The 24,266-nt window shown below is 37.9% G+C and overlaps 1 protein-coding gene across 4 annotated transcripts in view; it reads right to left on the bottom strand.

Annotated features, from left to right (window-relative positions):
- Positions 1 to 24,266, bottom strand: part of NUBPL (nucleotide binding protein like) — a 408,788-nt gene that overhangs the window by 294,207 nt on the left and 90,315 nt on the right. For all 4 annotated transcript variants that reach the window (XM_027520975.1, XM_027520977.1, XM_027520976.1 and 1 more), the window contains exons 5-6: positions 14,974 to 15,013; positions 14,791 to 14,881 (exon numbers count right to left, since the gene is read on the bottom strand). In XM_027520975.1, coding sequence (XP_027376776.1) covers positions 14,791 to 14,881; positions 14,974 to 15,013 — 131 coding nt within the window. The remainder of the gene's footprint in view (positions 1 to 14,790; positions 14,882 to 14,973; positions 15,014 to 24,266) is intronic.

The following is a 24,266-nucleotide window of genomic DNA, read 5'->3' as shown; positions in this document are numbered from 1 at the left end:
TTTATAAATATACTTTGGTTGCTTTACTTCTATTGTTTTCTTCATAAAAATACCCATTTAAACATTCTGGTCATTAAGTAGTTCTATCAGGTGAAAACGTATGTCTACGCCTGTGTTAACAGGGATCAGCACACATGAGTAAACTGGTGAAGTAATGACGTGTTAGATCCACTCTGATGCTTGAGAAATTTACCAGAAATGGCTTGGGGTGGGGGATTAGGGAAGTCAGTGCCAGCCTAGAACACTGTAAAAGCTTGTATTCAAAGCTGCATATATAAGAATAGTCACCATGGTGAGTTGGAGGAACTCATGTAAGTCATCTCTGACAACTGGTATTTTTAAAAAGGGTACTTTAAGTTGGAGGAAATAACCAGCATTTATATTCATAAGCCATTTTCAATTCCTGAGAACTCATTCCCTTTCAATGTGACTGCATGGTTCCTTCTATGACATGGAACCGAAATGAATTGGTTAAACCTGGTCTCATGACAATATCACCAACTTGAATGGTCAATACTATATAATATTCAGCTTTGTCCTCTAAGTACCAGCCTTGACTGCCTTAAACAAAACACTGTAAAACAGTATCATTATCAAAATGTCTAATGTTCAAAACATCTTGCTTATGACCAAAACTCAAAAGTAGGTCTGCAACTAAAAGCTTTGACATTTTCAAAGGTGGAACTACATCTTACATAATCCTTGTGTCCTCAGCATCTAAACAATGCCCCCCCAAACACAGTCAGTTCAGTTCAGTCGCTCAGTCGTGTCCTACTCTTTGTGACCCCATGAATCGCAGTACACCAGGCCTCCCTGTCCATCACAAACTCCCGGAGTTCACCCAGACTCACGTCCATCGAGTCAGTGATGCCATCCAGCCATCTCATCCTCTGTCGTCCCCTTCTCCTCCTGCCCCCAATCCCTCCCGGCATCAGAGTCTTTTCCAGTGAGTCAACTCTTCGCATGAGGTGGCCAAAGTACTAGAGTTTCAGCTTCAGCATCATTCCTTCCAAAGAAATCCCAGGGCTGATCTCCTTCAGAATGGACTGCTTGGATCTCCTTGAAGTCCAAGGGACTCTCAAGACTCTTCTCCAACACCACAGTTCAAAGGCATCAATTCTTCGGCGCTTAGCCTTCTTCACAGTCCAACTCTCACATCCATACATGACCACAGGAAAAACCATAGCCTTGACTAGACAAACCTTTGCAGGAGCCACTTAAATATGTGCTGCTGACAATGACAAAAAGTCTGATGACATTTTAAAAGTACAGAATTGTACTGTATTTGTAGAAGTACAAGTATCTGATACTGTACAAGTATCTGATTGCGAAATGAATGAATAAATGCAGTGATCAAAAGAAACGCCTGCCAGGTTAATCAAATTGAGCTATTTCTTAGCTAATACTGCCTCAGAAAAGTATTTCAAAGAACTAGACTTTAGTTATATTGTATCTCTATTTCCTTGTTGACTAATCTATAGTTTTAAAAGGGAAAGGATAATTAAAAACAATGCTTAACATGCTTGATTCTGTCACCTCAGAAGTCCCAAAGAAATCTAAGAGTAGTAACTGAGATATTACACAGAAACTGTGCCTCATGTTTAAAGATTTTTTAAGGAAAAATCAGGTCTTTAGGTGCCTGAAAGACTACTGTCCTGTCCAACTGAATTCATTAATGTTCTTTGTTCTTTAATGCTTCATGGAAGCCTAATAAAGTGTTTTTAAATATGAGACTTGCTAACTATCTGATGATGCAAAAATCATAGAAATGAATAAGGTCAGATGCCCAAAAGTGACAAGGAAAACATTCAATAACTTGATCTACATTTAATGCATAGTCTGAGAAACTTTTCCATGCAAGGCAATAAATTTCTTTAGTATATTTAGACATGGTTAACTTAATTATCTTAAGAACATCATTTAACATTTTATTTCTTTGACTAAGTAGGAACTTCTGAAATTTAATATATCATATTATAATTCTTAATGATTATTAGTTATATAATATCAAAGGAAGAAAAACAGATAATTTCCTTAGGAATTGTTTAAACTATGAATGACTAAAAGAAAATCATTTAAAGTAATACTTTCATGCTTCCATGTATCTTAATAATCAGAAGACCTCTGATCTATTACCACTGCCAAATAAGGATTTAGATATGCCACAATTAAGTACAACTAAATATTAGCAATTATTTAAAGTTAAACATTAAATTGTTCAACAGTTTAGTATAAAATGAACTATTGTAATAACTGGTATAATAGTAACTTTATGTATAGAATATTGTTTGAAATAAAGTAGGTTATAGATTAGAAGATATTTTTATTACACTGTATATTGAAATGGTAATAAAGTTTCATATATATATTTTCTACCATACATTGGCCAATACTTAATAAACCTTGGTTGCCTCAAACATTAAATACAGAAAAGAATCTGGCTGTTAATTATCCTGTTAAACACTGGGAAAAATACACCCATTATAGCTTCTTGTATAATGACTTGCCATTTGAGAAATGATGTATCAAACTCCTTTGGCTCTTCCCATGAGAGGTACTTAGGGGGCTCAAGAAATTTTTTTCATTTTATACAGGATTAAGCAGAGCTTAGCCCACACTCAAAAGCAAAATTCTTTAGGAAACCAAAGGCTGAGAACATTCCTTATTCAGAAGTGAAATTCCATTGTCAGGGAAATCACTAATACCAGCTATCAAGGGAAAATGTCTCATTCCTATTGCAGGATCAGCTAAAGTGAAACTGCTTCTTTAGTTGCTAGGAAACAACCAACTCATTATATGCCATTATCAGAGCCCTAGAGAAGAAACTGGCATCTGCTTCACATTTGGGGATACTGGAGAATGAACTAAAAGCACTGAGACTGCTGCCAAAATCCCTGGTCTTCAGGGTTTACACTGTGACCGCAGCAGGTGCTGACACCAGACTAGCCTTTGAAGTTTTCCTTCCCATGCTGTTCTTCTACTAACTAAAGTTATTTTTCCAATATCCCACATTTTTAAAGTCAAAGATTCTAAGACAAGATTTCCTTGTTTGAGTTAAACTAATTATATCATGTTGAGCACCACTTAAGAGGAAAAAAAATATTACTCCAGAATCAACGAATAATAGAAAAATTTTAAACTATCAGTTATTCATTGAGTGAAATGATACTAAATGTTTGTGCCTTTAATTATTTAAAGTCAAGATGGAAAATAAAAGGAAATTGTTTCCAAAATCAGGAGAATAAAAAGAAAAACACAAAGATAAATCTACTATTCAAAATGACATTCTAGCATTTATCTGCCTAGTTTTCCTAATTGATCATAAAGTTTAACTTCTATTTTTATGGGCTGGCATGCTTTCCTGCAACTCATCACAAAATGCATTCATGAACACACAACATTTATTCATCAATCTCTTCCCATCCTTTTAGTAGATGAAGTTGAAAGGAGGTGGGGTGATATTATGCAGATAAATTAACTAGACACTGGCAACTGAAACCATGAGAGACTCCCTATACAACTGCTTCTGTATCCAGAAAAATAAGTTATGCTTCAGAAGAAGGTGCAGATGTTGGTAAAATAAATTGACAAACCATCTTTCTTTACAAAATTACAAAGAATGATCCTGGCAGAGCTCCCCTACTTTAATACACAATAATTCTTTGTCTCATCTCCCACTCTAATGGTCATCTTATTTTGATTATTTATACCTGACACTCTTGGCTAAATAATATTCCCCTGATACTACTTCATACTTTCTATTCTCAAACAACTCAGTTCCACTCCACCACCGTGACAACCTTCTCCCAGCCTGGCTCTTATCTATATCTTATGAAACATCATTTCTACCAAAGGTTGCCAGACTTAGTAAAAAAAAAAAAAAAAGAAACAGAGGAAACTGCTGCCAAGTCACTTCAGTTGTGTCCGACTCTGTGACCCCATAGACGGCAGCCCACCAGGCTCCCCTGTCCCTGGGATTCTCCAGGCAAGAACACTGGAGTGGGTTGCCATTTCCTTCTCCAATACATGAAAGTGAAAAGTGAAAGTGAAGTCGCTCAGTCGTGTCCAACTCTTCGCGACCCCATGGACTGCAGCCCACCAGGCTCCTCCATCCATGGGCCTCTCAGTTAAATATGAATATCAGATATACAATGAATACTTTCTTAGTGTGAGCATGACCCAAGCAATATTTGGGACATGTCCATACTGAAAACTTATTCCCTGCGTATCTGACCTCAAACTTAACTAAGTATATCTTGCATTTTATCTAGCAACCCTATTACCATCCCACAATGAGATAACTTGATCCTTGACAATTTTCTCACTTTGAGAGAAATGTGCCTTTCTTCAACAACACCAAATTTTCAAATAAGGAAGGAAGGCCCAAACTTTCTAATGCCCCTCCCTTCCCTAACAAAATCAATTTATCTGAAACTTTCTACACTTGTTCCTACCAAGCTACTGAACCACTTCTTCCCCATAAAGAATGATTCTCAATTATGTGATGCCTTCGATTTTACACTCAGCCTCCTGATCCCTCCTGACTGCCTGTCTTCCAGGAAACCAGACCGTGAATTCAATATTTCCTTCATTAATGCCCTGGATGTGTTTCCCGTCTGGATTTTCTGCCATGCCGATCCTGGATCCAACAACAGATTTCACCTATGTCAGCTTTCAGGCTTTGGAGAGTTGCTAAAGACAGTCACAAAAACTCATCAAACCTAAAAAAATCACATTTAGCATCCAGTGGGCCTTGGCTGTTGCACAGGGCTCATTTCTCTCATCTTTTTTTTATTCCTCTGAAAGCAGTTCAAAAGCACTGCCTCTAGCCCAAGGTATAACCAATCTTGATTTCAGAACCACCAGCATTAAGACGACTCACCTGGGATAATCTATTAAAAATGTAAACTTCTTGGCCCTCCTTTGAACTTACTGAGGAAAATGTTCAAGTGGGGGAGTGGAATGGGAAGGCTATAAATATGAATTTTCAACTAGCTCCCTAGACAATTTTTATGAATACAGAAATTTGTGAACCAAATTTGCTCAACTGAGTAAACTCACTATCTTTTTCCTTCCACTGAGAAGATCTAGGAAATACGAATTTTGGTTAACCTCTTTTTAGTGTCAGTTATGATGGGGTTCCCTCATCTTCTTTTCATTGTACTCACCAAAATTGGACTGAAAACTTATTTTCTATAAATAATTCATAACTTTTTAATCCCCTTCCCTTTTGCCTCTTTCATAATATTCCTCTTTCAATAATCCTCTCATTTTCTATTCTTCAGTCCTTCTACACTATATTCTGTGCTTTGGAAAAGGTATGCCTGCCCTACTCGGAAAACAAATGAAAAGGGTTTTCATTTGATACCATTCCTCCTTAAGTTTCCACCCTGTTTTTCTTTCCTTTTCCCCATCACCGCTGAATGGCCTATTTTATATTATGGGCTTTATACAACTCTACTTCCAAGGTCATGCTATAAATTCATTCTTAAACACCTATCATCTGACATTTTTCATTCCCTATACTACTAAAGGATCATAAATGGTTACCTACCATCTATTATTTCTTGCCCTTTTTCAATCCTCACTCTCACTGACCTATCCTTCTTGAAACTAGTGGTTCCCAAACTTATCTACACAGTGGAATCAGATGCAAAGTTCCAAAAACACTGATGCCTAGTTAACACCCCAAGAGTTTATGATTTACTCTGTCTGGGGTGTGACCTGAAATTTGAAATTTTTTTAAAATTCCCAAATGACTCTACTATGCAGATATGTTGAAAAACCATGGCTGCAAACACTTTATGATATTAGCATTCTTAGTTCTTTTCCTACTTGAACTACTTCTCTTCTTCTTGACTAATTCCTTTTCCTCACAAAATCACCACCTCAAATCAGAATATTAACCAAAGAGAAGTCTGCTACTATAATTAATATAGCTGAAGTCATGAAATCAGATGTCTCAGGGAGGATGGTGGTGATTATGACAATAATAATGACACCTAATATCAAGAAATCTAATACCCTACTTATTATAAGATGTATCATTATTTTATGTCAGAAGAAAATAGAGCAAACACCTAAGATGAGAAAGAATCTAATAGAAGAAACTTTCGTAAAGTTGGGGTCCTAAAAGACTAAACTCTCTTCTTCTAAAGGTAAATAAAACATAAATCCTCAAGTGAGAAATAAATTTCAAGGAAATATGCACCTCTCCAGGCCATGGCAGAAGGCAGAAAAACACCTCCTAAAGACAATGAACCAAAATTGGTACCCATGGAGCTTTCCATCTGAATTCTGACCACCAGACTGGTCCCAAAAACGAATTCTATTTAAAGTTGCCTCAAGGGGTGGGAGGTGGGAGGGAGGTTCAAGAGGGAGAGGATGTGTGTATACCTATGGCTGATTCATGTTGATGAACGGCAGAAATGAACACAACATTATAAAGCAATTATCCGCCAATTAAAACTAAATTTTAAAAATAAATAAAGTTGCCTCCGGTTGAAAACACCCCAGATGAATGAAGAAACAACACAAAATATCTCTGGAAGAACCAGAATTCAAGCCACAGATAAAGGAATTCTGAGAAGTTATCACTCATAAGATGCATTCTGATTAGAAAATGTTAAAATTTGGAGAGAATCTAATTTGTATTAAGGTTGATAAAATACAGTAATAACATGGCACACTTATATAAAATTACTATGCTTTCTAAGAATATTATAAACTCATTTAATTTTTATAATGTGGTAGATACTATTAACCCCATTATACTGGTTAGGAGACTAAAGCCCAGAGAGCTTTCTGCCCAAGGATATACAGCTATTACATGTGTAGTAAGTATTGGACTCAGGCAATTGTGGCTCCACAGTCCATGCCCTTAGCTACTGAGCTATGGACATCAATTAGACAAATTAGGGCATATTGCTTATTGGAAATAATGAGAAGCAGAAGACAATGGAACAGCACCAGATGGTCAATATGGAAATCAAACTGATTATATTCTTAGGAGTTAAAGATGGAGAAGCTCTATACACTCCTAATTGCAAAATTCAGGCTTAAATTGAAGAAAATAGGGGAAAACACTAGGCCATTCAGGTGACCTAAACCAAATCCCTTATGATTATACAGTGGAGGTGACAAATAGATTTAAGGAATTAGATCTGGTAGAGTGCCTGAAGAACTATGGACAGAGGTTTGTAATGTTGTACAGGAGGCCGTGACCAAAACCATCCAAAAGAAAAAGAAATAGAAAAAGGCAAAGTGGTTGTCTAAGGAGGCTTTACATATAATGGAGGAAAGAGGAGAAGCAAAACCCAAGGGAGAAAGGGAAAGATATACCCAACTTAAGGTAGAGTTCCAGAGAATAGCAAGGAGAGATAAGAAAGCCTTCTTAAGAGAACAATGCATAGAAATAGAGGAAAACAATAGAATGAGAAAGACTAGAGATCTATTCAAGAAAATTGGATATGTCAAGGGAATATTTCATGCAAGGATGGGCACAAAAAAGGACAAAAACAGTAAGGAACTAAAACAAGCAGAGGCGATTAAGAAGAAGTGGCAAGAATACACAGAAGAATTATACAAAAAAAGTCTTAATGATCTGGATAACCATGATGGTGTGGTCATTCACCTAGAGCCAGAAATCCTGGAGCATTACTTGAGAAGCATTACCACAAACAAAGCTAGTGGAGGTGATGGAATTCCAGCTGAGCTATTTAAAATTTTAAAAGGTGATGCTGTTAAAGTGCTGTGCTCAATATGTCAGCAAATTTGGAAAACTCAGCAGTGGCCATAGGATTGGAAAAGGTCAGTTCTCATACCAATCCCAAAGAAGGGCAATGCCAAAGAATATTCAAACTACTGTACAATTGCGCTCATTTCACATGTTAACAAGGCTATGCTCAAAATCCTTCAAGCTAGGCTTCAGTAGTACATGAACCAAGAACTTCCAGATGTACAAGCCAGGTTTAGAAAAGGCAGAGGAACCAGAGATAAAAATTGCCAACATGTGTTGGATCATCAAGAAAGCAAGAGAATTCAAGAAAATATATCTACTTCTATTTCACTGACTAAAATTCTTAAAGAGATGGGAGTACCAGACCATCTCACCTATATCCTGAGAAACCTGTATGGGTCAAGAAGCAACAGCTAGAACTGGACATGGAACAATGGACGGGTTCAAAATTGAGAAAGGAGTACCACAAGGCTGTATATTGTCATCCTGCTTATTTAACTTACATGCAGAGTATATCATGTGAAATGCCAGGTGGGATAAATCACAAGTTGAAATCAACATTGCCAGAAGAAATATCAACAACCTCAGATATGCAGATGATACCACTCTAAAGGCAGAAACTGAAGAGGAAGTAAAGAGCTTCTTAATGAGGGTGAAAGAAGAGAGTGAAAAAGCTGGCTTAAAACTCAACATTCAAAAAACTTAAGATATGGCATCTGGTCCCACCACTTCACAGCAAATAGAAGTGGAAAAAGTGGAAGCAGTGACAGATTTTGTTTTCTTGGGCTCCAAAAGCACTGTGGATGTTGACTGCAGCCATGAAATTAAAAGACACTTGCTCCTTGGAAGGAAAGCTATGACAAACCTAGATAGCATATTAAAAATCAGATACATCACTTTGCCAACAAAGGTCCATATAATCAAAGCTCTGGTTTTTCTAGTAGTCACGTATGGATGTGAGATTGAACCATAAAGAAGGGTGGGCACCAAAGAACTGATGCTTTTGGAGTACTGTGGACTGCAAGGTGATCAAACCAGTCAATCTTAAAGGAAATCAACCCTGAATACTCATTAGAAAGATGATGCTAAAGCTGAAGCTCCAACACTTTGGCCACCTGATTAGGAAGAGCTGAGTCACTGAAAAAGACCTTGATGCTGGGAAAGATTAAAGGCAAAAGGGGGTGGCAGAGGATGAAAGGGTTAGACAGCATCACCGACTCAGTTAGACAGCATCATCGACTCAATGGACATAAATTTGAGCAAACTCCAGGGGATAATGGAGGACAGAGGAGCCTGGTGTGCTGCAGTCCACTGGGTCACAAAGAGTTGGATACGACTTAGCAGCTGAAGAACAACAAATCCTAATGAAAACAGTAATATGCTTTACAAATTGATAAGCTGAATATGAAAATTATATAGAAATGTGAAAAAACCTAAAGTAGTCAAAGTAATCTTAAGAAAGAACAAAGTTGGAGGACTCTAACTTTCTGATATTAATAAGCCATCTAAAGAGCTACAATCATTAAGACAATATGGTTTTACTGTAAGGATTCAACTATTACTGGAATACAGCAGTGTCCAGAGATAGACCCTATACATAAGCTTAATTGATTTTTGTCTAATGTATCAAGTCAATTCAATGGGGAAAGGGAAGTCTTCTCAACAAATAATGCTAGAAAAATTAGATAATGTGTATTTTCCAATATGACCAAGCAATTAACTCTGACACTCTCTACCTGGAGATAGCATCAGATTCCATATTAAGGGCTTAGTCCCACAAGACTGCACCCAATTCAGATGCCAATCACAAATCCAGGCTGTTACATGTGCTTTGGGGCTAACTGGCTATTAATCAGAGGTTCTCAAGATCCCTCTCCTTAAGTTCAATTACAAACATATCTCATTTTATCATGCTTCACAGATACTGCATTTTTTACAAATTGAAGGTTTGTGGCAAACCTGCATCAAGCAAGTCTTTCAGGACCATTTTTCCACATGAGCATTTACTCACTTTGTGTCTCTGCATCACATTTTGGTAATCGTTACAATATTTCAAACTTGTTAATTATTACTGTATTTGTCACTGTGATCTGTGATCACTGACCTTTGATGTCACTATTGCAAAAAGATTATGACTTGCTGAAGACTTCAGTTCAGTTCAGTTCAGTTGCTCAGTCGTGTCCGACTCTTCGCAACCCCATGAATCGCAGCACACCAGGCCTCCCCATCCATCACCAACTCCCGGAGTTCACTCAGACTCACATCCATCAAGTCAGTGATGCCATCCAGCCATCTCATCCTCTGTCGTCCCCTTCTCCTCCTGCCCCCAATCCCCCCCAGCATCAGAGTCTTTTCCAATGAGTCAACTCTTCGCATGAGGTGGCCAAAGTACTGGAGTTTCAGCTTTAGCGTCATTCCTTCCAAAGAAATCCCAGGGCTGATCTCCTTCAGAATGGACTGGTTGGATCTCCTTGCAGTCCAAGGGACTGCTGAAGACTTAGATGATGGTTAATGCTTTCCAGCAATAAAGTGTTTCTTAATTAAGGTATGTACAATGTTTCTTTTAGACATAATGCTACTGTATACTTAACAGACTAAAGTACAGTGAAACAAAACTCTGTGCACTGGGAAACCAAAAAGTTTGTGTAATGGCTTTATTGTGATACTCTCTTCATTGTACTGGTCTGGAACCAAACTTAAAATACCTTAGGTGTGCCTATATTGTACTTGAGCAGCTCACAGAGCTCACAGAAATGTTTACTTACATTTCCCAGTTTATTACAAAGGGTATAGGATACAGATGAAAGGGCAGATGAAGACGTGGTAAGTACACAGGGCAAGGTTCAAAAGGGCTCTGAGCACAGGAGCTTCTGTCCCCATGGAGCTAGGGTACACAACCTACCCAGCACATGGATGTGTTTTACAACCCAGAAGCTCATCAAATCTTATTCAAGAGTTTTATAGCGTTTAATCTGCAGTCCACCCCATATCCCCTTCCCAGAGGTAGGCAGGTGAGGTGGAAAATTCTAACTCTCTAAATACTTGGTCTTCTGGTGACCAGTCCCATCTGAGGCTATCTTGAGATTCCACCCTAAGTCATCTCCCTAGCATGAACCAGCCAGTGTGCTGAAAAAGGGGCTCCTTATGAATGACAAAGGACAAATCTACTACTCAGGAAATTCCAAGGGTTTGGGGAGCTTTGTGTCAGGACCAAAGGACAAAGAATAAATGTATTTCCTGTTATCACACAACAACGAAAAATATAAACCTCGATCATTATCTCACTTCACACACGAAAATTAATTCAATATATACAAGCCAGACCCATAAGTTTTAAGATAAAAGAAATATACAGGAATATCTTTACAACCTTGGGGTAGACAGGCAAAGATTTCCTACAGAGGACACAGAGAGCACTAAGCATTAAACATAATTTTTTGATAAACTGGATTTCATGAAAATTTACAACTTCAGCTCATCAAAAGGCAAGCCACAGACTGGGAGAAATATTCCCAATATATGTATCGGATAATGGACTCATAGCCAGAATACTCAATTACAAGAAGAGAAATGAGCCAAAAAAAAGTGAAGGACTTGAACATAACACTTACGAAAGAAGACACAGCAATATCTAACATGCACATGAAAAGGGGCTTAACATCACTGACCATCAGGGAAGCACAAACCGAAACCATCGGAAGACATCATTTTTACAGCCACCAGTGAAGAGAATGATAACACACACAAAAAAAGGATGTGAAACAGTTGGAACCGTTATGAATACCTGTACAAGTATTTACAGCAGCATCATTCATAATAGCCCCAAACTGGAGACTACACAATTGTCTATCATCAGAAGTTATAAATTGGGTTATATTCATGCAAAGGAATTACTACTCAGCAATAAAAAGGACTCAGCTACTGATACATGCAACAAGGATGATTTTAAAAGCATTAGGCTAAGAAAAACAAATGAGATGCAAAAGGGAATTATACTACAAGGTTCCCTTTATATGAAATATATAAGAACACACAAAACTCACTTAGAGTGACAGAAGTCACAATAGTGATGGCCTAAGCGGAGAAGGCAATGGCACCCCACTCCAGTACTCTTGCCTGGAAAATCCCAAGGATGGAGGGGCCTGGTAGGCTGCAGTCCATGGGGACACTAAGAGTCGGACACGACTGAGCGACTTCACTTACACTTTTCACTTTCATGCACTGGAGAAGGAAATGGCAACCCACTCCAGTATTCTTGCCTGGAGAATCCCAGGGATGGGGGAGCCTGGTGGGCTGCTGTCTATGGGGTCGCACAGGGTCAGACACAACTGAAGTGACGTAGCAGCAGCAGCAAGGGAGCCCAAGGAAACTTTCTAGAGGGGGATAAAAATGTTCTCTATCTTGACTGGGGTGTGGTTACATAGTTATATATGTTTATCAAAAATCATTGAACTCCATATATAAGATATGTGCATCCTACTATATCTGTAAGTTTAACCCAGTAAAACATTGAAAGAAAGGAAAAACAACTTTAAAAACAGATTTTAGCTTAAGATGGCAGACTGACCACAAGTACTTATCATCTCCCCACAAATTAGTATCTGGGATGAGATAGAAGAGCATCTGAAACACTGGTATTCTGCTTGTTTTGTCCTAGGTGATGAGTACAAAGGTATTTTCTCTTTGGGATAATCCATCTATCTGGACCCTTATGTACATGTATCAGATCAGATCATGTATACGTGTTATATTCTGTACATGTGTTATATTCAATTTTTTTTTAATTGGCCAATGAACTAGGTATCCTCCACAATCCACTGCTATATAGAACATCCAGAAACGAAGGAAATTTGTTGCTGACTGTAGCCCTCCAGGCTCTTCTGTCCATGGGATTTTTCAGGTAAGAATGCTGGAGTGGTTTGCCATTTCCTTTTCGAGAGGATCTTTCCAACCAGCGATCGAACCTGCGTGTCCTGTGTCTCCTGGATTGCACGCAGGTTCTTCACCTGCTGAGCCATCAGGGGAAGCCCACAGAGCATCTAACCAGCTATTATACTTTCACAGAGCATGCTCCTCAGAACACCAACCTTTGGCCTGTATTTCTGTGTCTCTTCTCACTGACTTGAATCTCTAAGTGTCTGATTACTGTGGAAAGTGGAAGAATTTCCACCTTCTTGTGGCCATCCACAAAGCCTTAGGAGGAATTCTGAATCATTTCCTGTTGATAATTCTAACCCTAACACAGGAGGGGGAAAACCAATAATGAGGATGAAAAAATGTTGCCTGCCATATTAGTAAACAAAGGACTTGCAGCCATCAAGCCACTGCCCTGTAGCCTCCCTGACAGTTAGCCCTGAGGGAACTTAGGATAGAAACAGGATGTCTGTCATCTAGCGGTCTGTCAGCTGCTGCAGCCACCCCGATGGTGCACCCTGAGAGCAAGCTTAGAAGGAGAAAGCACAGGATACTGGTCCCAGATAGCTGAGGCCCCAGATAACTGAGGAATGATTTCAGTGAGCCCAAGCTCTTGCATCTTCCTGTACATAAACAAGCACTAAATTCCTTACCTTGAGATATGTGGTTTTCTTTAGTAACAGTAATTTTTTTTTAATTTTTGTATTTTATACTGGAGTATAGCCAGTTAACAATGTTGTGAGAGTTTCAGGTGGACACCAAAGGAACTAAGCCATATGAATACATGTATCCATTCTCCCCAAATTAACAGTAATCTTTTGATGTTCTGACTACCTGGAAAACTTTGCTGCAAAAATTCATATATCCTGGTTCCTCCCTTAACCACTTTGAAGCAGTCCCTTAGAGTTATCCGAGAGACTGCATCCAAGGATTAAGTCCTCGGTTTGTCCACCAAACAAAACATAATTTTCAACTTATAGGTTGTACTTTTTTTTCAGTCAACAATATTAAAATCAGAATCCTCCTTCTGTGTTTCCAAATTTTCATTGACTCTAATTATAAACTGAATAAAGATTGTTTTAAAATTTCCTTAAAGAAAAAAAAGGCTGGTTTAATCCACGAAAATAAAGGTCAAGATCACGGGATGGACAGAATGTTGTTAGGAGTATAACTGAAATAACTAACTATGGGATCTGAGTGTAAAAGAGAAAGAAATGTAGCCAAGAGACTTAAATGTGCTGGGAAAACAGAAAGATCCTGGGAACAAAGATCAAAAAGCAAATTTATCAGAACTCAAGCAGCAGAAAAATAAGACAAGATGTTACAGGGGAAAAAGAAGAGTTTCAGAGTTCAAGAAATATCTACTTACTTTAACAACTGGAAATGAATATAGGAGTACCTATGATTAGAACTGTCAACCTATGGCATGGTGCCTGACCTAAAGTAAAACGTGAATAAATAAGGGGTAACTGTTGTGAGTCAGTGAGAAAATGTGAAGTACTTATAACCTAGAAAATAATTAACTATAAATGTACAGCAACTAAGAAAAAAATAAAATTTATTTCTATAAATAACATACAGCCCATCTGATATTTTTAGATTATCAAATCAAATGTTCTCTTCCTTAAGGATAAATTAAAGTTGATTGGACAGACACTATATATATAAATATATAGCCATATGTACTCAGAGTAAAATAAAATTTCATTTTCCTCTGAAGCAATTTTAAATCATAAACACGGTGGTTTAAATATTTTTTTCTACATTTGAGGAATTTCTACAATGCCCTTATAACTCAATATTGGCCACAATGAAATTAACCATAAATCTAAAGAAGGCAGATTACTTATAAAATAGATATCCTCATTGTACTACAGACTCAACAGAGTCTGAAAAGGGAAACAGAACAATATAAAATAAGGCATTAGACATTAGTACTGAAAAGCAATGGGAAAGTTTCAATCACATGATGGTGGAATTTGGTCTTGGCGCCACATAACTCATTATAAATTCAGTCTGTCAACTGGATTCTTTTGCAAAACATCTCAAACATGACTGGAAACCTTAATGACCCTTCACCAGCAAATATTTACCACAGTGTACCCATAATAAAATTCTACTTAAAGCAATTTTATTACCTGCCTCAATAGTTTCTCAATGGCAGACATTACCATAAGACCTCTCCAAACAAGGGGGGCAGTCTCTTCAACCAGGAAGCCCATGGACATACTGCAGAAGGAAACCAAAAATACAACTAAATTACATAGGGTAATCAATATTACTCTGAAAACTAACATAAAGTAAAAAAAAAATATGCTCACCAAGCAATACCATAATTCAAAAGAGGCCGCATTAAGTTGCCTGAAAGAGAAAAAAACATTTTTTAGAAGAGAAAGTCACTATACATAAACATAATCATCAAGCAGTGTCAAATTAAAAATCTAACTAAGGTATTGGAAAAAAAGCTATGACAAACCTAGACAGTGTATTAAAAAGCAGAGACATCACTTTGCCAACAAAGGTCCGTATAGTCAAAGCTATGGTTTTTCCAGTAGTCATGAATGGATGTAAGAGTTGGACCATAAAGAACGCTGAGCACCAAAGAATTGATACTTTCAACTGTGGTGCTGGAGAAGATTCTTGAGGCTCCTTTGGACTGCAAGATCAAACCAGTCAATCTTAAAGGAAATCAACTCTGAATATTCACTGGAAGGACTGATGCTGAAGATGAAGCACCAATAAATACTTTGGCCACTTGATGTGAAGAGCTGACTCATTAGAAAATACCCTGATGTTGGGAAACGTTGAGGGCAGAAGAATGAGGTGACAGGATGAGATAGTTGGATGGCATCACTGACTCAATGGACATAAATCTGAGCAAACTCTGAGAGAGAGTGAAGGACAGGGAAGCCTGGTGTGCTGCAGTCCGTGGGGTCCCAAAGAGTCAGACAGACTTAGCAACTGAAAAATAACAAAGCTACTCATATTGCTACTCTTAAATTAATACATCTCAATTTGAAACAGTTAAAACATCATACCAAGTATATAACTAACATATGCAATAGATTCAACATCTAAAAACAGGTGGGATATAGTTTCAGAAACACATCTATAATTTTCAAGTGTTCTAAAAAATAGTCTCAATAAGTAATTTGTCTTTCAATTTCTTACTTCAAATCTCAACATAATACAAGCCAAATGTGAAAAACCAAAAGCAACATAGTACTCAATAATAAAAGACTGAATGTTTCTCCTCTAGGATCAGGAGTAAGACAAGGAGGCCCACTTTTGCCACTTCTACTCAACATAATACTGAAAGTTATAGCCAGAGCAATGAAGCAAGACAAAGAAATAAATAGCATCCAAACTGCAAAGGAGGAAGTAAAGTTTCCTCGTTTCACAGATATTATGATCTTATATATAAGACCCTAAAGATTCCAGAAAGAAAACTATTGGAGCTAATAAGTAAACCTAGTAGAAGATACAAAGTTAAAATTAAAAAATCAGTTTATTTCTTATACACATGAACAATCTTAAAAGGAAATAATGAAAATCCTATTTATAACAGCATCAAAAAGAATAAATACTTTGGAATTAATCAAGGAGATAAAAGACTTGTAAAATTAAAACTATAAAATATTGCTGAAAGAATTTAAAGAAGACAAAAATAAAAACACATCCCATGTTCATCAGCTGAAAGACTTAACATTAAGATGGCAATACTACCCAAAGTCACCTACAGATTCAATGCAATCCTTATCAAAATGCTGTTAACATTTTTTGCAGAAATAAATCCATCCTAATATTCATATGGAATCTCAAGGGATCCCCAATATGAAAATCAATCTTGAAAAAGAAGAACACAGCTTGAAGACTCTTACTTCCTTATTTCAAAATTTACTACACAGCTACAGCAATCAAAACCCAGTGGGGTACTGGCAGAAATGCAGACATATAAACCAATGGAATAGAATAGAGACCCCAGAAATATACTCTCACTTATACAGTCAAATGATTTTTTCACAAAGAGGCCAAAATCATTCAATGGGGGGAAAGCTGGGAAAATTGGATATCCAAACACAAAAGAATGAAGTTGGACCTTTACCTAACATAAAAAATTAACTAAAAAATGGATCAAAGCCCTAAATGGAAGAGCTATTAATTATAAATCTCTTAGAACACACAGGGCAAGAGATTCATGCCACTGGATTTGGTGAGTCTTTCTTGGATACAACACCAAACAAGAGCGACAAAAGAAACAACAGACAAACTGGAGTTCATGAAAGTTTGTAAATGTTGTGCATCAGGAGACAATATCAACAGGGTGAAAAGGCAATCCACAAAATGGGAGAAAATATTTGTAAATCATTTATTCTATAGAGATTAACACTCAGAATATAGAGAAAATTCTTAAAACTCAATAAAACAACAAAATTCAAAAATGGGCAAAGGAAGTGAATAGACATTTCTTCAAGGAAGATATATAAATGGCCAATAAGCACAAGAAAAAATGTTCAACATCCTGATTGCTATTAAAATGTGAATCAAAATTACAATGAGAGATCACCTCACAGTATTAGGATAGCTGCCATCGAAATGTAAAAAATATATATGCGTTAGTATACTGTATTGGTGTTTTTCTTTCTGGCTTACTTCACTCTGTATAATAGGCTCCAGTTTCATCCATCTCATTAGAACTGATTCAAATGTATTCTTTTTAATGGCTGAGTAATACTCCATTGTATATATGTACCACAGCTTTCTTATCCATTCATCTGCTGATGAGCATCTAGGTTGCTTCCATGTCCTGGCTATTATATACAGTATACTAACGCATATATATGGAATTTAGAAAGATATATAGACTGTATAGATCAGTCTTATGGACTCTGTGGGAGAGGGAGAGGATGGGGAGATTTGGGAGAATGGCATTGAAACATGTATAATATCATGTATGAAACAAGTCGGCAGTCCAGGTTCAATGCACGATACTGGATGCTTGGGGCTGATGCACTGGGACGACCCAGAGGGAGGGTATGGGGAGGGAGGAGGGAGGAGGGTTCAGGATGGAGAACACAGGTATACCTGTAGTGGATTCATTGTGATATTTGGCAAAACTAATATAATTTGTAAAGTTTAAAAATAAAATAAAATTTTAAAAAAATGTAAAAAATAAAAACCTACAAGCAATAAAAATTGGCAAGAATATAGACAAATGGGAATCCTTGTACACTATTCACAGGAATGTAAAACGGAAATACTACAGAAAATAATGACTTCTTCAAAAAACTAAAATAGAATTATCATACAATCCAGCAACTCTACTTCTTACTATATACCCAAAAAGGACTGAAAGCATGGCCTCAGTGTCCTGAAGAGATTTTTGTACACTCGTGTTCATAGCAACAGTATTCACAATAGTTAAAATGTGGAAACAAACCAAGTGCCCATTAATGAATGAATGGATAAGCTAAATGTGGTATAGCTATACAATGGAATATTATTCAGCCTCAAAAAAGGAAGAAAATTCTGACATATGCTACAACAAGGATGAACCATGAGAACATTATGCTGAGTAAAGTAAGTTACCCACCAAAAAAAAAAAAAAAAAGAGAACTACTCTATGATTCCTCTTAAATGAGATACTGAAAGTCAAAATGACAGAAAGTAGAATGATGGTTGACAAAAGCATGGGGAAGTAGCAATAAAGAGCTACTGTTTAATGGGCAGAGTGTTTCAGTTTTCCAAGATGAAAAGAACTATGGAGATAGTCGGTGCTGATGGCTGAACAATATTATAAATGTATTAAATATCACTTAACTGTGGTGTTGGAGAAGACTCTTCAGAGTCCCTTGGACTGCAAGGAGATCCAACCAGTCCATCCTAAAGGAAATCAGTCCTGAATATTTATTAGAAGGACGGATGCTGAAGCTAAAGCTCCAATACTTTGGCCACTTGATGCAAGGAGCTGACTCATTGGAAAAGACCCTGATGCTAGAAAAGACTGAAGGCAGGAGGAGAAGGGGACGACAGAGGACGAGATGGCTAGATGGCATCACCGACTCAATGGACATGAGTTTGAGCAAGCTCCAGGACATGAAGACAGACAGGGAAGCCTGGCGTGCTACAGTCCATCGGATCACAAAGAGTCGGACACGACTGAGTGACTGAACAACGTACACTTAAAAATGGTTAACAGGGTAAACTTTAAGTTATGTGGTTTTTACCACAATAAAAGAAAGAAAAAAAAAACAACTTGACTCTCTAATCTGAGACAAGAAATTGTATTAATCTTAAGATAAAAACCAATGTACTACTTATGCTCACGACAAAACAAAGAAAATACACTTCATGGGGCAAAAGACTATTATAAAATATAGTTTCTTTTATCAAACTATCTGTGCAGTCATGCCTCCAGTCATTTTCGCTACCATATCCTACATTTTCACCATAACAAAGTATATAAAAAGCCCTCTTATCTTAGATAACTTAGACAAGTACAGGGCTAAAAGTTTAGGACAAAATCATAAAAATCTAGCAAGATTACACATTCAGATTTTATCATATATTCTTCAGTTCTTTCTCCTCTTTAAAGAAGTTTAAATTTAAAATAATGTATAAAGCATATAGGCATGATTTATACAAGAAATCCATTACTGAACTCAACTCTATTCATTGGATACCTACATAAGAAAAGGGCTTCCCTGACAGCTCAGCTGGTAAAGAATCCGCCTGCAATATGGGAGACCTGGGTTCGATCTCTGGGTTGTGAAGATCCCCGGGAGAAGGGAAAGGCTATCCACTCCAGTATTCTGACCTGGAGAATTCCATGAACTGTATAGTCCATGGGGTCGCAAGGAGTTGGACACGACTGAGAGACTTTCACTTCACACAAAGAAAAAACTATGACGCTTCATTAAAAGACTGGTGAATAAGAATGCTTTTTACTGTTCCAAACTAAAATGTTTAAGAATGCATATATTTCTTTATGGTTTCCCTCTATAACTTCTGACTAAACTAACAAGCTCAATCTTCCTCATAGCTAATTTGGTAATACGACTCTTTCCCACATAACTTCATCAGTTCTTTCCAAAGCATCCAAGTTAAATTTCAGAGTAACAACTTTCCTTCATTCTGCTTTGGACTTCGTTCTACTTTCTATTTTCTTCAATAACATATGCATAATGATTAAAAAGTCAAGTAGTATAATTAAAATTATTACTAAATGTCAATAATCCCCAACCCTGTCCTATTTTATTACTCTCCAGAGCCAATAACTCTTAACTGACTTTTTTGTTGTTGCTGTTTCTTATTTTCTAATTTATTTATTTTTAATTGGAGGCTAATTGCTTTACAACATGTGTTGGTTTCTGCCGTATATCAGCATGAATCAGCCATAGGTATCCGTATGTCCCCTCCCTCTTGAACCTCCCTTCCATCTCCCAACCCACCCCACCCGCTCTAGGCTGTCACAGAGCACCAGGTATGAACTCTCTGCATCATACACTGAACATCCACTGACAGCGGCTGCTCTTTGCTGGAGGAGCCGTGAAGAGATACCCCATGTCTAAGGTAAGAAAAACCCACATAACATGGTAGGTGTTGCAAGAGGGCATCAGAGGGCAGACACACTGAAACCATAATCACACAAAATTAGCCAATCTGATCACATGGACCACAGCCTTGTCCAACTCAATGAAACAAAGCCATGCCATGTAAGGCCACCCAAAACGGACGGGTCATGCTGGAGAAGTCTGACAGAATGTGGTCTACTGCAGAAGGGAATGGCAAACCACTTCAGTATTCTTGCCTTGAGAACCCCATGAATAGTATGAAAAGGCAAAATGATAGGATACTGAAAGAGGAACTCCCCAGGTCGGTAAGGGTCCAATATGCTACTGGAGGTCAGTGGAGAAATAACTCCAGAAAGAATGAAGGGATGGAGCCAAAGCAAAAACAATACCCAGCTATGGATGTGACTGGTGATAGAAGCAAGGTCCGATGCTGTAAAGAGCAATATTGCATAGGAATCTGGAATGGTAGGTCCATGAATCAAGGCAAATTGGAAGTGGTCAAACTGGAGATGGCAAGAGTGAACATTGACATTCTAGGAATCAGCAAACTAAGATGGACTGGAATGGGTGAATTTAACTCAGATGACCATTATATCTACCTCTGTGGACAGGAATCCCTTGGAAGAAACAGAGTAGCCATCATAGTCAAAAAGAGTCCGAAATGCAGTACTTGGAAGCAATCCCCAAAACGACAGAATGATCTCTGTTCGTTTCCAAGGCAAACCATTCAATATCATGGTAATCCAAGCCTATGCCCCAACCAGTAACGTTGAAGAAGCTGAAGTTGAATGGTTCTATGAAGACCTACAAGACCTTTTAGAAGTAACACCCCAAAAAGATGTCCTTTTCATTACAGGGGATTGGAATGCAAGAGTAGGAAGTCAAGAAATACCTGGAGTAACAGGCAAATTTGGCCTTGGAGTATGGAATGAAGCAGGGCAAAGGCTAATAGAGTTTTGTCAAGAGAACGCACTGGTCATAGCAAACACCCTCTTCCAAAAACACAAGAGAAGACTCTACACATGGACATTACCAGACGGTCAACACCGAAATCAGATTGATTATATTCTTTGCAGCCAAAGATGGAGAAGCTCTATACAGTCAGCAAACACAAGACCAGGAGCTGACTATGGCTCAGATCATGAACTCCTTATTGCCAAATTCAGACTTAAACTGAAGAAAGTAGGGAAAACCACTAAACCATTCAGGAATGACCTAAATCAAATCCCTTATGATTATACAGTGGAAGTGAGAATTAGATTTAAGGCACTAGATCTGATAGACTGCCTGCTGAACTATGGACTGAGGTTAGTGACATTGTACAGAAGACAGGGAGCAAGACCATCCCTATGGAAAAGAAATGCAAAAAAGCAAAATGGCTGTCTGGGGAGGCCTTACAAATAGCTGTGAAAAGAAGAGAAGCGAAAAGCAAAGGAGAAAAGGAAAGAAATAAGCATCTGAATGCAGAGTTCCAAAGAATAGCAAGGAGAGATAAGAAAGCCTTCCTCAGCCATCAGTGCAAAGAAATAGAGGAAAACAACAGAATGGGAAACACTAGAGATCTCTTCAAGAACATTAGAGATACCAAGGGAACATTTCATGCAAAGATGAGCTTGATAAAGGACAGAAATGGTACAGATTTGAAGATCTGTACAAAAAAGATCTTCATGACCCAGGTAATCACGATGGTGTGATCACTCACCTAGAGCCAGACATCCTGGAATGTGAAGTCAAGTGGGCCTTAGAAAGCATCACTACGAACAAATCTAGTGGACGTGATGGAATTCCAGTGGAGCTATTTCAAATCCTGAAAGATGATGATGTGAAAGTGCTGCACTCAATATGCCAGCAAATTTGGAAAACTTAGCAGTGGCCACAGGACTGGAAAAGGTCAGTTTTCATTCCAATCCCAAAGAAAGGTAATGCCAAAGAATGCTCAAACTACCGCACAATTGCACTCATCTCACACGCTAGTAAAGTAATGCTCAAAATTCTCCAAGCCAGGCTTCAGCAATACATGAACCATGAACTTCCTGATGTTCAAGCTGGTTTTAGAAAAGGCAGAGGAACCAGAGATCAAATTGCCAACATCCACTGGATCATCGAAAAAGCAGGACACTTCCAGAAAAACATCTATGTCTGCTTTATTGACTATGCCAAAGCCTTTGACTGTGTGGATCACAAGAAACTGTGGAAAATTCTGAAAGAGATGGGAATACCAGACCACCTGACCTGCCTCTTGAGAAATCTATATGCGGGTCAGGAAGCAACAGTCAGAACTGGACATGGAACAAAAGACTGGTTCCAAATAGGAAAAGGAGTATGTCAAGGCTGTATATTGTCACCCTGCTTATTTAACTTCTATCCAGAGTACATCATGAAAAACGCTGGACTGGAAGAAGCACAAGCTGGAATCAAGATTGCCGGGAGAAATATCAATAACTTCAGATATGCAGATGACACCACCCTTATGGCAGAAAGTGAAGAGGAACTAAAAAGCCTCTTGATGAATGTGAAAGAGGAGAGTGAAAAAGTTGGCTTAAAGCTCATCATTTAGAAAACTAAGATCATGGCATCTGGTCCCATCACTTCATGGGAAATAGATGGAGAAACAGTGTCAGATTTTATTTTGGAGGGCTCCAAAACCACTGCAGATGGTGATTGCAGCCATGAAATTAAAAGATGCTTACTCCTTGGAAGGAAAGTTATGACCAACCTAGATAGCATATTCAAAAGCAGAGACATTACTTTGTCAACAAAGGTCCGTCTAGTTAAGGCTATGGTTTTTCCAGTGGTTATGTATGGATGTGAGAGTTCACCTGTGAAGAAGGCTGAGTGCCAAAGAATTGATGCTTTTGAACTGTAGTGTTGGAGAAGACTCTTGAGAGTCCCTTGGACTGCAAGGAGATCAAACCAGTCCATTCTAAAGGAGATCGGTCCTGGGTGTTCATTGGAAGGACGGATGCTGAAGCTGAAACTCCAATACTTTGGCCACCTCATGCGAAGAGCTGACTCATTGGAAAAGACCCTGATGCTGGGAGGGATTGGGGGCAGGAGGAAAAGGGGACGATGGAGGAAGAGATGGTTGGATGACGTCACCGACTGGATGGACATGAGTTTGGGTAAACTCCAGGAATTGGTGATTGACAGGTAGACCTGGAGTGCTGCAATTCATGGGGTCGCAAAGTGTCGGACATGACAGCGACTGAACTGAACTGAACTGAATTTGTTTCAGTGCTACTTTCTCAATTCACCCCACCCACCTAAACAGACATTTCTCCGAAGACATACAGATGGCTAATTAACTGACTTTTTAAACTTCTTATAATGAATTAATACTACACTTACAGACAGTCGCAAATATAGCCAAAGTCCTCATATGCCCTTCACCTAGCTTTCCCTAATGTTAATATTTTATATAACCATAGTACAATTAGTCACAACTATAAAATTAATGTTGATACTATACAATTAGCTAATCCACCAAACCAAAAGTCTGACAGTTTTTAGTTATGACATTATTATTTAGCTCTTTTCCACAAACACTGACACACTTTTCATGCACCCATCTTCCCAACACAATTATATCACACAATTTTTATTACATAGTCATGTAAATGTTAGTAACAGATGAGCAATATAGCACACAATACTATTTTTCCTTTGTCTCTCTGAACTGATAAGATCTTTGTGCGGAACGTGTGTATGCGTTTCCTTCATTTTCTATGTATTTATTAGCTGTTTGTTCCCATTTTCCAGTTGCTCAAGTATCAAATTCATTAATCAAATGCACTAGGTATTTGAGTTCATCATCTTGAACAAGGCTCTGTTGAATCCTTTATAATGTCTCCTGAATAGCAGAAGTTCTTACTTTTTAGGTAATCAAACTAATCGATTTTTTTCATTTATATTCTAACCTTTTTGGGTTTTCTTTAGGAAAGCCTTTAGTAATACAGTCATTGAGACAGTCTCATATTATCTTCTAAACCTCCATGGCTTTGAATTTCACATCTAAGTCATTAATTAAAGTGAAGTCGCTC

Source organism: Bos indicus x Bos taurus, chromosome 21 (assembly GCF_003369695.1).
Source record: "Bos indicus x Bos taurus breed Angus x Brahman F1 hybrid chromosome 21, Bos_hybrid_MaternalHap_v2.0, whole genome shotgun sequence".
NCBI classification, from domain to species: domain Eukaryota; kingdom Metazoa; phylum Chordata; class Mammalia; order Artiodactyla; family Bovidae; genus Bos; species Bos indicus x Bos taurus.
This window is presented reverse-complemented; position numbering and strand designations above follow the sequence as displayed.